The sequence below is a fragment of the Glycine max genome, chromosome 15, assembly GCF_000004515.6.
Source record: "Glycine max cultivar Williams 82 chromosome 15, Glycine_max_v4.0, whole genome shotgun sequence".
In the NCBI taxonomy this organism is placed as follows: Eukaryota; Viridiplantae; Streptophyta; class Magnoliopsida; order Fabales; family Fabaceae; genus Glycine; species Glycine max.
The window spans coordinates 24073038-24084630 of record NC_038251.2 but is presented as its reverse complement, the minus strand read 5'-3'; the positions used below and the strand labels follow the sequence as shown (position 1 = coordinate 24084630).

General features: G+C 33.0%; 1 protein-coding gene across 1 annotated transcript; it reads left to right on the top strand.

Annotated features, from left to right (window-relative positions):
* The first annotated feature begins 1617 nt into the window (after positions 1-1617).
* LOC100804062 (NEDD8 ultimate buster 1) lies at positions 1618-6794 on the top strand. The gene is made up of 11 exons (XM_003546533.5): positions 1618-2012; positions 2322-2444; positions 2549-2645; positions 3596-3631; positions 3794-3981; positions 4097-4199; positions 5086-5267; positions 5337-5414; positions 5944-6046; positions 6118-6211; positions 6308-6794. Exons 1-11 carry the CDS (start codon positions 1714-1716, stop codon positions 6670-6672), a joined length of 1668 nt encoding a protein of 555 aa, XP_003546581.1. The 5' UTR covers positions 1618-1713; the 3' UTR covers positions 6673-6794.
* Positions 6795-11593: the final 4799 nt, after the last annotated feature.

Here is an 11593-nt window from a genome sequence, read left to right as displayed (position 1 = left end):
CTAGCTCATGTTCTCAACCTTATTGCAGAGTATGTGGAAAGCTTTAGGGAACTTATTTTTTGTTTTAATAACAGCAGCTGATAACAACCAGGTTGCGCGGGTGTGCATGATCTTATGGAGTCTCTGGTTAGCCCCAAATGACCTTCTGTAGAAGGAAGCAAGCAACTATGTCGACCAAATTTTGGCTAGAGCTAACGAGATGTATAGTCAGTGGAGGAATGCGCAAAAAGCCCAGCCTCAAGCTGAGTAGTCTTCCATTGTTGCCCAACCTCAAGCCCATTGGCCCCTTCCAGCTCCTGGCTTTGTTGAAATGCAATGTTGATGCGACTTTTTTTGAGGACCGCAGAGCTTTTGGCATGGTGTTCTGCTTGTGCGATGACAATGGGTCTTTCGTCCAAGCTTGCATTCAGACAGAAAATTTCCTTCTTTTCGTTGCAGAAGGCGAGGCCATCGCGGTGCTGGAGGCAATCAAATGGCTTCTCAACCTGGGTGTGGAGAATGTCATCGTCGAGTCTAACTGCATTTAGGTATCCAACAACATCCTTAAAGGGGCCAATGATCTCTTTGAATTTGGCTGCACCATCTGTTTATGCTGCTGGAACCTCTTGCACTTTAGATCTGACATCAAAGTCAACTTCGTTCGTCGTGGTGCAAACTCGGTGGCTCACGGATTAGTAAGATCTTTTGTTAACTTTGCTAATCCTCGTTTCTTCTTATCTGTTCCAAGTTGTATTCTTTATCAATATCCCGTGATTAAATAATATGAGTATATATATATATAAATCACACTTTTAATTTGACAAGAAGAATATTTTATTTAATTTTGGAGATTTTTTTTTCCTGTTGGAAGGATGACCAACCAACCATGAGTTTGGATTTTAGATTTATTTTTTCTTGGTAATTGTTGTAGCCTTGTAGGCAAGTGGTACATTTTGAATGAAATAACAATTTTTTTAAAGATACTACAATTGAACTTTATTATTATTTTTTTGTGCTGGGACTAAAACTTTAAAAACTACTATTTCATACCACTAAAATTTATAATAAATACATATTTTTAATATATTAACTATATTATATTTTAAATATATAATAAATAAATGTTTTTGAACATATAAAATATACTTTAAATTTATGAAAAATAATTTATGTTGTGATGTTGATGATTTTTAGAAAAATATTCATATTCAAGTTAGTAAAAAAGATATTGAAAATAAATATAGATGAAAAGAGATAAGAAGTTAAGTTAGGTTTTGTTTCACTTTTCTTGAAGCACTTACAGAAAAGAAAAATAGGAAGAAAAAATGGAAAATAAAATCTTGTTTATAAATTTAAATTAATTTATGTATAAATTAGCTTTTAATTAAGTTTCTTTTTATTTTTTTTCTTATAAATACTTTCAAAGAAATCTACCAAAACCGGCCTTCTTTTTTTTTGTAGAATTGAACCGTTCAGTTGATATTAATACTTGAAATCAAACATCTTAAGCTGCAAGAAAATCACACTCTATTAAATTTGTCCTACTTGAAAATCAAACTAAAAAAAAAAAAGAAAAGAAAAGAATATCCTAATCTTTCTTTCTTGTTGTAGTTGCATAGGAATAGTAAAACACGCTTTTCCGTTTCCACCTTTCCATCCCTTTCTTACTTAACTCCTAGGCACACAGACTTTAGAAATCAAAAAGCCCCCCCGCAGAAACCCGAGTGTTGAGCGATGGCGAAATTGAAGATAGGAGGGACATGGGCGGGGGTTCTGGAAGAGGTGGACCTCCAAGCCTGGACCCTCGCCACGCTCCGCGACCACGTCGCCGCCCGATCGAACACTCCCTCCGACTCCATCAACCTCATCTGCGCCGGCAAAATTCTCAAAGACGACACCGTTCCGCCCCAAACCCTCGCCCAACTCGGCGTCAAAAGCAACGCCAAGATCCTCGCCACTCGCGCCTCCACTCCTCAACAAGGACACTCCTTCCTCGCCCAGGAAGAACGCTCCTCCAGACTCGCGCGTATCAGGTCATCCACGCGCCTTCGCGCAATTTTAATTTGGAAATTAAACGCGTCCGTCGTTTTGGGTGTGCTGACCGTAGTTTTGGAGAGTAAACTAAATTTCATGACATGTTCCGTCACCCTCAAGAGTGGGTTTGCCTTTATCCGTTTTGGAGAGCAAACGTACTTTTGAGAGTTATGAAACATGTCGAGTTTACTATCCAAAAGTACTTTACTTTTTTGAATGGTTAACCAAAATGCACTAACTCAAACCTAAGTTTGCAAACTTTAATTCAAACATGCACTTAGTTGGTTGGTTGCATTTGTTGCGAACAGGGCGGCTGCGAATGCAATGGCAGAAAGGCATGCGGATGGTGCGTTGCCGGTTGAAGACTTCAATATTGAAGTTGAGGATCAGAATGGACAGAAAGTGCGTTTAGGCTCTGAGACTGATCAGAGGTATGTTATATGCACATGTGTATATGTAATGTTTTGTTTTTTGTTTGGCATTTTGGTTTGGAATTGGAGTGTTGGAATGTGATGATAGTGATTCTGTTTGGCAGGGCAGTGATGATGGGACTGATGCTTCACGCGAAGGGGAAGCGACTTATCAGACAGGGGAATTACAAAGATGCCCTGGAAGTGCTTAGCATGGGAGAGGTTAGTTTCTGACCAGTTTATGTTCTATTCCAAATGAGCAAATTTTTGAACTAGTTCTATTCCAAATGTTCAAAACTGATCTGATTTTAAAAAACTAGTTCTGAATTGAACTAGTTTTTAACCAGTTTTAAACTAGTTTTAAGAACGGAACCAGTTTTGCACTAGTTTTCGAACTAATTTTTGGACTATTTTTTTCAAATGAAAAAAAATATTTAAATAAAAACTAGTTCGGTTAACCAAACAAGTTTTGTAGAAACAATTCGGTTAACCGAATTGGTTTTATAAAACAGTACACTCATTTTTTCTTGAACTAGTTCAGGAAAAAACCAACTTTGTTTAGGTTCGGTTACAATCTGGCTCAATCCAAACCATTTTTTTTAACACCTTTAGAGCCCGGTAGAGACTCTCAATGAAAGCATCGATGCAATAAGACTAGTTCATCAGGCAAGAGAGCCTCATGCATTAAGTACCACATTAATTAGTTAAGTTTATTCCACTCAACTAGGGATTCCTAACATTCCTAATAGTAACCCCATTATGATGCATTTATTGGGTAACAAGTAGTGTCGGGGTAACGTAGATCAAACAATTAAGAGGAACTACTATAGGGAAAAGAGGAAGGTGTAATTCGTTGAGAAGGTCCTAACTGCAATAATGCTGTTCGCTGTAACTCAAGATTGTGCTCAAGCTGAATGTAATGTGATGAATAGGCACTCTGACTTACGAGCATTGCCTTTGTTAGGGTTTTTGGATGTAGTTTCTTTGATATCTTTACCCTCTTTCTTTAACCTTCTTTTTTATTAGAACTTTTGCTAGGTTATTATTATTTTGGGTGACTATGGCGTATAATTCATGAAGTTGCACACACGGCTTCTCTTCTGTCTTGCTATGCATAGTTTTTTTTTTTATTATATTTTCATGATTAATTCAAGATTTAATTTATTTTGCAGGAGTCATTCTCTCTTTGTGATCCAAAAGTCATTGAGGTGAGTAATCTAATCTGATTCCAATCTACATCCTCATTTCTTTTTGTTTTTCCCAAAACCGTCAGAAATAGTCTTTTCCCCGAACCTTGTTTTTCTATACTTCATCCCTCACATTAGAGGAGTCAAACCAGCCTGAGTTTAATACAATTTGTTTCTTTTCAGCTCATTGACAATGTTCCGATACTACAAATAGACATGGTATGGTGCTATTTTATGATACGAGACATCAAATGGCTCTCGGATGCAGGGAAGCGTCTTGAAATGGCCAGGGAAGGTATTGAACGTGCTCATGGAAAGGATTCTTTTCGCCTCAGGCTCTTGCAAGGAGGTCGCTATCCAGAACTTGCATTGTGAGTTGTTCATTCCCAACCCTTGTATATATTTTTTCCTTTAAAATTCTCAACATTTTTGGGATGAGATTCAAAGTAGATCAATTTTCCATACTTATCTTGGCTTCATATATAGACATTTGAGACTAGAGCTACTTGAAGGGGTGGTGGCGTATCATACTGGCCAATTTGAGAAATCCAAACAAACATTAGCCTCAGCAAGGACAAAGTTTATCCAGGTTTGTTAAGATCTCATAGCATATTGTGATAATTGGATAAAAGAAAGAAAGTCAGCACTTTTCAAATTTGTTCTATTATTTGTATTTTTATCTGCATTAGGATAAAGAAATGGACGTTGCCATTTCTTTTCACTTTAGTGTGACATGTAGCACTAAATAAATTTCTAATGCTGAGATAATTTTTTTTTTTTGTAAAAACTGAAAATATTTTCCTAAGCAGCTATGTCACTCTCCCTAGTCCCTTCCTTAGACTAACACGGAAAGTAAATGGAAATAAAAAGTCTATTTTGAAGTGAGCTGTATTAAATGAAGAAACCTCTATCTGAACTTTGTTACTCCATGGTATCATGTTAGTTTTTTTTAGACAATGTTAAGAGAAGCAATTCCTTTGTCATGTTATTGCAAATATTTTTAATACCTATAAGGATATTGTAGTAGTCAACTGTTATTCTCTTCTTTCCTCCTCTTTCTTTTCATATGTTTTTTATCCTTCTTTTTGTTATGTTTGTTGTTGTTGTGCTGATATTCCCTTATCTAGAACTGTTCACATATTCTAGTTACTTGATTTATTTTTTAATGTTACATCAATGTTTGTAAGCTGTGACATATATCATATTATTCTTACAAGATGTACATTAAATTTGATAAATAGCAGCTGAAGCTCAAGCTTCTATAGCATTAAGAGTTCAACATTACTAATTTTAAATTTTGAACGTACTGATGGATATTGATTGATATAGCCAGATTTGTTTGTTTTTGTATGCCCCCTGCCCCTTTTTTCCTCTTTCAAAGAAGAATAAAAAGAGCATATAGTCCTGCCAAAGAATTTGGCATAACATTCATTACTTTTTCACTCTTCTTGTAAGCAATGTCCTTTTTCTTGCAGCTGCAAGTGCCGGATGAAGCCTTATCACTTGTTATGAGCATGGGTTTTGCTGAACGTGATGCAAAGAGAGCATTGAGAATGAACAATCAAGATGTTGGGGGTGCCATTGATTTCCTTGCTGAGGAGAAGACAAAGAAACTGCGAAAGAGGGAGGAGGATATTCGGAGGAGAAATGAAATTAAGTGAGTGACACTTAATGCTTATCAGACTTTATTTTCTTTGGTTTCTCTTTCTAAATAGCTTGCTTCCAGGGAACAAAAGCGATATGGGATGACACCCTTAAAGAAAGCTGTGGATCTAGAGAGATTGAAGGAATTGGTCTCTATTGGGTAAGTGTTTTTTTTTTTTTATGTTGTATAGTAAATATTGATATTTGGTACTGTAAAGAGGCTACTTCTTTGTACGTATTGTAAGTACCTAGGCTTATGGCACTTACAATTTCTTTATTCATGCGTGGCATCTATCGTTGCATGCATGCAATTCTAACTTAAACAGATCATTATATTTCTTATTGCGATTTGTGAGTCTCTGTTAGCTAATCATACTAGTATTGATTTGATTAAACAACCAATTTGGTTCCCAAGTATTATCCGTTCTCCTAGGTAATGCCTGAAGTAATAAAATTATACAATTAATTCCTCAAATATTCAAGTTGAAGGGTTTTTCAATATTTGGGGACTACTTGGCTTAATTTCTAATATTTGAGGGATTACTTATATAATTCTTTAATGTTACGGACCATTTAGGGGAGAGGGTAATACTTCAGGATTGAAATTGAGGGTTTATTCTACTAGTATTATAAAGCTACTTCACATAAGCATACTATAACAGTCAGACTTGACATTGCTATTCTGGCAGGTTTGACAAGGAGCTTGCTGCTGAAGCCCTTAGAAGAAATGAAAATGACACTCAGAAAGCATTGGATGATTTGACAAATCCAGAAACTAATTCTGCTTTACAGGTTACTATTTGTCTTGACAAAATTCTGTGTCACTTAAAACAATATTCCTTCTTACTCTCTTCAACATGAAGGTCAATATCGAGTCCAGGAAAAGGAAGAGACAGAAAGCAGCACGAGATTCTGAAATTGAAAAAGTTGTGCAAATGGGTTTTGAAAGATCAAGAGGTACAATAGTTATCTAGATTCAAGGCACAACAATGTGCTAAGGTGATACTAGTTATAGACATATAGGAGTGTTCTCATACTGCTGTTTCTTTGCAGTGGTTGCTGCTTTTGAGGCCGGAGGTAGTTTAGATGAAGTATTGCAAAGACTGACAGCACAACCTGGGACTGACCCCATGCAACCTCGAGAAAATTCAGCTTCTGCTTCCCATGGTGGTGCAAGTTCATCTGCTCCTTTGCCAGACAATGTTGATGCTGATTTAGCGATGTATAAGGTTGAAGATCACAGTAAAACAGAACAACGAGATGTAGAGATGGAAGATGAGCTCTCTGCAGATATAGCGAAAGCAGATGCCTTGGCTGATTATGACATCGAAGTTACTGTAGAAGGGGAAGCCATAACTGAGTACCTTGCCCTGGTTGAGTCTGCAAGCTGTCGTGGGGAAACTGTTCCTTCCCAGTAAGAAAAAAATGATTTAAAATATTATGGACCATTTAGAATAATATTGACCAGTTTATGTAAACAGCAGGATATGATATAAATAATGAACGTATTTCTGCTCTTCCTTGCGGGAGCTTTTGAAAATAGCATGATGAGTACAACATGTGAATATGTGTTCATACCCTGGAGTTTGTATGATGGTAAGTTCACTTAGCTTTATTTAAATACTTAATTTGCTTTCGAAATTCCCAAATATAATAAGGGGGAATTTACAAAAAAAGTTATGCCTAGCAAAAGTGTTAAAGAAAGTAACTATTGTATAACATTTTGAGATTATTCTCAACGTAAACGGCAGAGACATGCAGGAAGCAATAATTTCTTACTTTCTCTAAAGGCCCAGATCGGGGCGCGTTCAGCTCATAGAGTATGAATTTTGACACCTTTTGTTTGTTTTGTTGTTTGGGTTGAAATAAAGATAAAGAGAATAGAGAAGAGAAAGATAAAAAGATCTTTACCGTTTGTTATAAAAGAAATAAAGAGTTTGAATAGTATTTGAGTAAATAATTGTTGGTTTCTTTTTCAGTCGAACTCAAGTTATTTTCGTAAAACTTTCGGTATTAATTGCTAGTGATATCTTTGTTGTAATGTTCAAACATTGATAATAAAAGCATATCAAATAACAAAATCATCTTTTGATATGATTTATCATTCACATGCAAAACCTCATAATTATCACACACGTTTACATCATAGGTGTGTTTGTGTATGTAAATTAGTTAAATGGTAACTTTCCTTTAGGCCAATCACCATTCATATTAATAATCACACATGAAACCCATTTCTCTCATAAACAATCTACACAGGAGATGTCACTTTGGTCATATCTTGATTCAATTAGCTCATTTAAATGCTAAACAGTTAAAATGAGCTAAATTTTTAGCATTGATGTACCAAATCCAAAATTAAAACATTTTTAGAGTAAATTATTTTAACTTTTATTTATTTATTTTAAATTTTAGAAGCCCATGATTGTTATTTTAATGTACTGCAACGACATCTGAAAGTAAGAACAAGCACAATGTTATATATATATATATATATATATATATATATATATATATATTAATGATGCACTATAACCTTTAAATGAGCGGTGCATTTACATATGGTTGGTAAGATCAAGTAAAAATATGTAAAATATCTAAATTCATTTAAAATTTAGAATATCCTAGCAGCCTGAATAAATAAAATTTTTAAAATTATACATGAATCAAGTATGGGTGGCTCTCATACTAAATTGTAAGGATTCAACCAATCAACCTAATTTGATTCTAACAGGCAATCATCAATCCTGATCACATGTTTTCTATCCATGTAGAGATAAATTACTACATAAAGATGAATGAAACCCATTGTGCTCCCATACTCATAATCATGATAAAAAACTAAATGCGGAAGCATACCTGGATTAGTCATAATGGAATTATGATGAAAGGTTGATGAGAAGATTGGTTGTATGATCTTTCAAATGTAAAGAGTTTTATTTTCTTCTCTGAATTAGTTTTACTTTTGATAAGCATTAAGAGAAAAGAAAAGCGAAATTGTCGCTCCTCTCTATAAATGGGGACCATAATTTCTTAGAGTAGTAACTGTCATTAGTTAGCCCAAATTTGATAATTATAATTTGGCCCCTCATCAAATTATAATATCACTAATGGTATCTACACAATTAGCCTTTCATAACATATATGCCCTTAGCCATAATTTTATATTGATTAGACCACTTTAATATTTTGACTAATAATATAATGGCTCCAACTCATTAAGTATTTTAAAACCTCTCTCACTCTCTTAATCAATTAACATAATAAGAAAAAGAATTTTTTCATCCAACAACAATTCATACTTTTTTTATGAAACAACCATGAACAATTCTAAACCGTGTATGAGCATCGTGTAATATTAAAATTCAACAATCTATTGTAGAAGCAAGTTTCATGATGATGAATCAAGTTGATTCAAGTAGTTTTGATGATGTCGAAGATGATGACAAAAAGCCCAAAGAATGATTTCAAGATTGAGTCAACAAGTTCAAGATCAAGATTAATTTCAAGTTTCATAGAAGAAATCAAGAAGATTCAAGAATCAAGAGAAGTTTGATTTCAAGATTCAAGAGAAGAAATCAAGAAGACTTCACAAGGGAAGTATTGAAAAGATTTTTCAAAAACCAAACATAGCACAGTTTTGTTTTTCAAAAGAGTTTTTCTCAAAATTTTCTAAGTTACCAGAGTTTTTACTCTTTGGTAATCAATTACCAGTTTCCTGTAATCGATTACCAGCGGCAAAGTTTGATTTCAAAAGCTTTTAACTGAATTTGCAACGTTTGTTGATTATGTGAAACAAACATGACTGATTTTCCGTAAAGAAATATTTATTAAAGCCTGGACGAATAAGGTGATGCATCTAGGAAACACAACAACTAACATATATGAAAATTGTAAATATATTTTGGTGTTAGGTTTTAGGGTCTAATGTATAAAAATAATTATTTTTGTTTACTTGTTTGTGTATTTCAAATGCAGGATTGAGTCTGCTCATTGGGTCTTAAAGAGACTACTGCAAAATAGTCTTGGAGACCTATGTTGTGTTTGGGAAGCCATGAACAACATGATCATACTGCAACACACTGCAATTAAGGCATCTTTTGAGACAAGTACATATGTGATTGAACATGTTTTTAAAAGTTACCTTATACAAGACATGAACAACATGATCACACTGCAACACACTGCAATTAAGGCATCTTTTGAGACAAGTACATATGTGATTGGACATGTTTTTAAAAGAAATAGATGACCCAACATCAAAGATCAACGAAGTGTGATCCATCTTACTATGAGTATGTGGATGCATTGCATTTTGTGCAAAATAATAATTTTTCAATGAAACGGGCTACATCATCATGCGAACAACCAAAACCACAAAGGAATATGTCTATGTTGGATTAATTTCATCCATGCATTCATGATTTCATTGAAAATATTGTTGATGTCAAACCTGATGGTAGCTGTGAATATCGTGCAATTGTTGCCTTATTAGGTATGAGTGAAGATTCATGGTCTTTGGTTCGTAACCATTTGCTTAAAGAACTTGCAAAATGGACTGATGAGTATATGAACCTGGTTGGTGACATAGACAGATTTAAGGAATGAAAATTTTGATATTTAACAATTTTATAAAAAAATATTTTAAATATCAAATATAATTAAATTACTTATATTTTAAAAATAATTAAATAACAATAAAATTTATACATTCATTTTTAAATAAAAAAATTCATAAATTAATTATTTATTGAATAAATTAATTATTATAAACCAGCTTCAAAAAAAAAAATAATTAATTAAATAAATACATATTAAAAATATACAACAATATTTATTTATAAAATAATAAAATGACAACAGAAATATTAATTTACTTTTAAATAAAAAATTTTATTCAAATAATAATTTATTAATTAATAAATTAAATAAAAAATATAAGAATTATACAAATTACGAATCTGTATAATCCTTACAGATTGTTAATCTGTATGGATTATATGAATTCCTTCGGATTCTCAATCCAAGGATTCCAATTTTTAAAAACAAACACTAAATAAACTTAAAGGGAGGGGACTCATGGTGACGACGACGATAGGGACTAGCGGTGTGACGCAATGGATGCATGGAGAGGTTAACAAAGGGGAAGTGTGGTGCAAAAAAAAGGAGATGAAGATGCTAGGTGCAAATGGGTGTAGGGAGAAGAGAAAATATGATTTGTTTTAAAATTTTAAATGAAGGATATTTTTGTCACTTCACTTAAAATGCTGGATGAACAAGAATTGTGCTGGGTGTATGGAGCAATTGCCCATGACCGAACCTAGCAAGCACATTCATTGCCCTCTATTATACATACATTTGGTGTCCAAATTGGGCTGAGGGATTGGGGCAGAACTTCGTGCTGTCTCCATCTCTTTCTTCAATGATTTTGTTTTCTTAGAATATGTCTTTTTATTACTTAGTAACTAAAAAAACATATATATATATATATATATATATATATATATATATATATATATATATCAAAATACATAAAATTATATTATTTATGAATTTTTTATATTATTTTATAATTTTTACAATAAATATTTTTCATAGTTTCTTAATCATTATCATGATGTTACTTGATAGCAAGATCCGTATTTATTTTAGTTAAGAGAATGGGCAATAAGCTGTAGAGAAAGCTTTGTCAATCACACGCCTGACCTGTTTTTCACGATGGTGAAAAATATTTTTTAAATAAGTAAAAAATATTACATATTGAATTGTAGAAATTAAATTAATTAAAATATTCTTCATAAATATTAGATTTAATTAAGCATCAATGTTTAAAAATAATTACTCACAAGATATTACTTAGAAGTATAAACATGTTAAATAGATTGTTAAATAAATCATACTTAAAATATTTAAATTAAAAATCCTATCTTTCGAGCATTACACTACGAATTTTAATTAATCATGTAAAATAATAAGAAAAAGTAATTTTGAATACACAAATAATTTTAAAATATTACCAATAATTCAAATATGTGGAAAAGAGAAGCTCCACGTTTTAAACAATGAGAAATAGTTTCAAAATTGATCAAATCGATTGAGAATCTTAAAAACTCTTATCTAGGCCAGTTTACTGACAGAGTTTTGTTAAAATAGAAATTTCTTTATCTTATGTATTTGGTGAGAAAGTTCGTGAAAGGGTCATTTGTGGATGAACTTGCTGCGGAATGGATTAAGGGATATGTTGAGCTTAGTATAATCATAAAACTTTTTCTTTGGTGTTACGTGTTAGTTTAGTGAGCCTGATGAGAGGGGTTTTTAAATTGAGGTCACTTTTGTTTG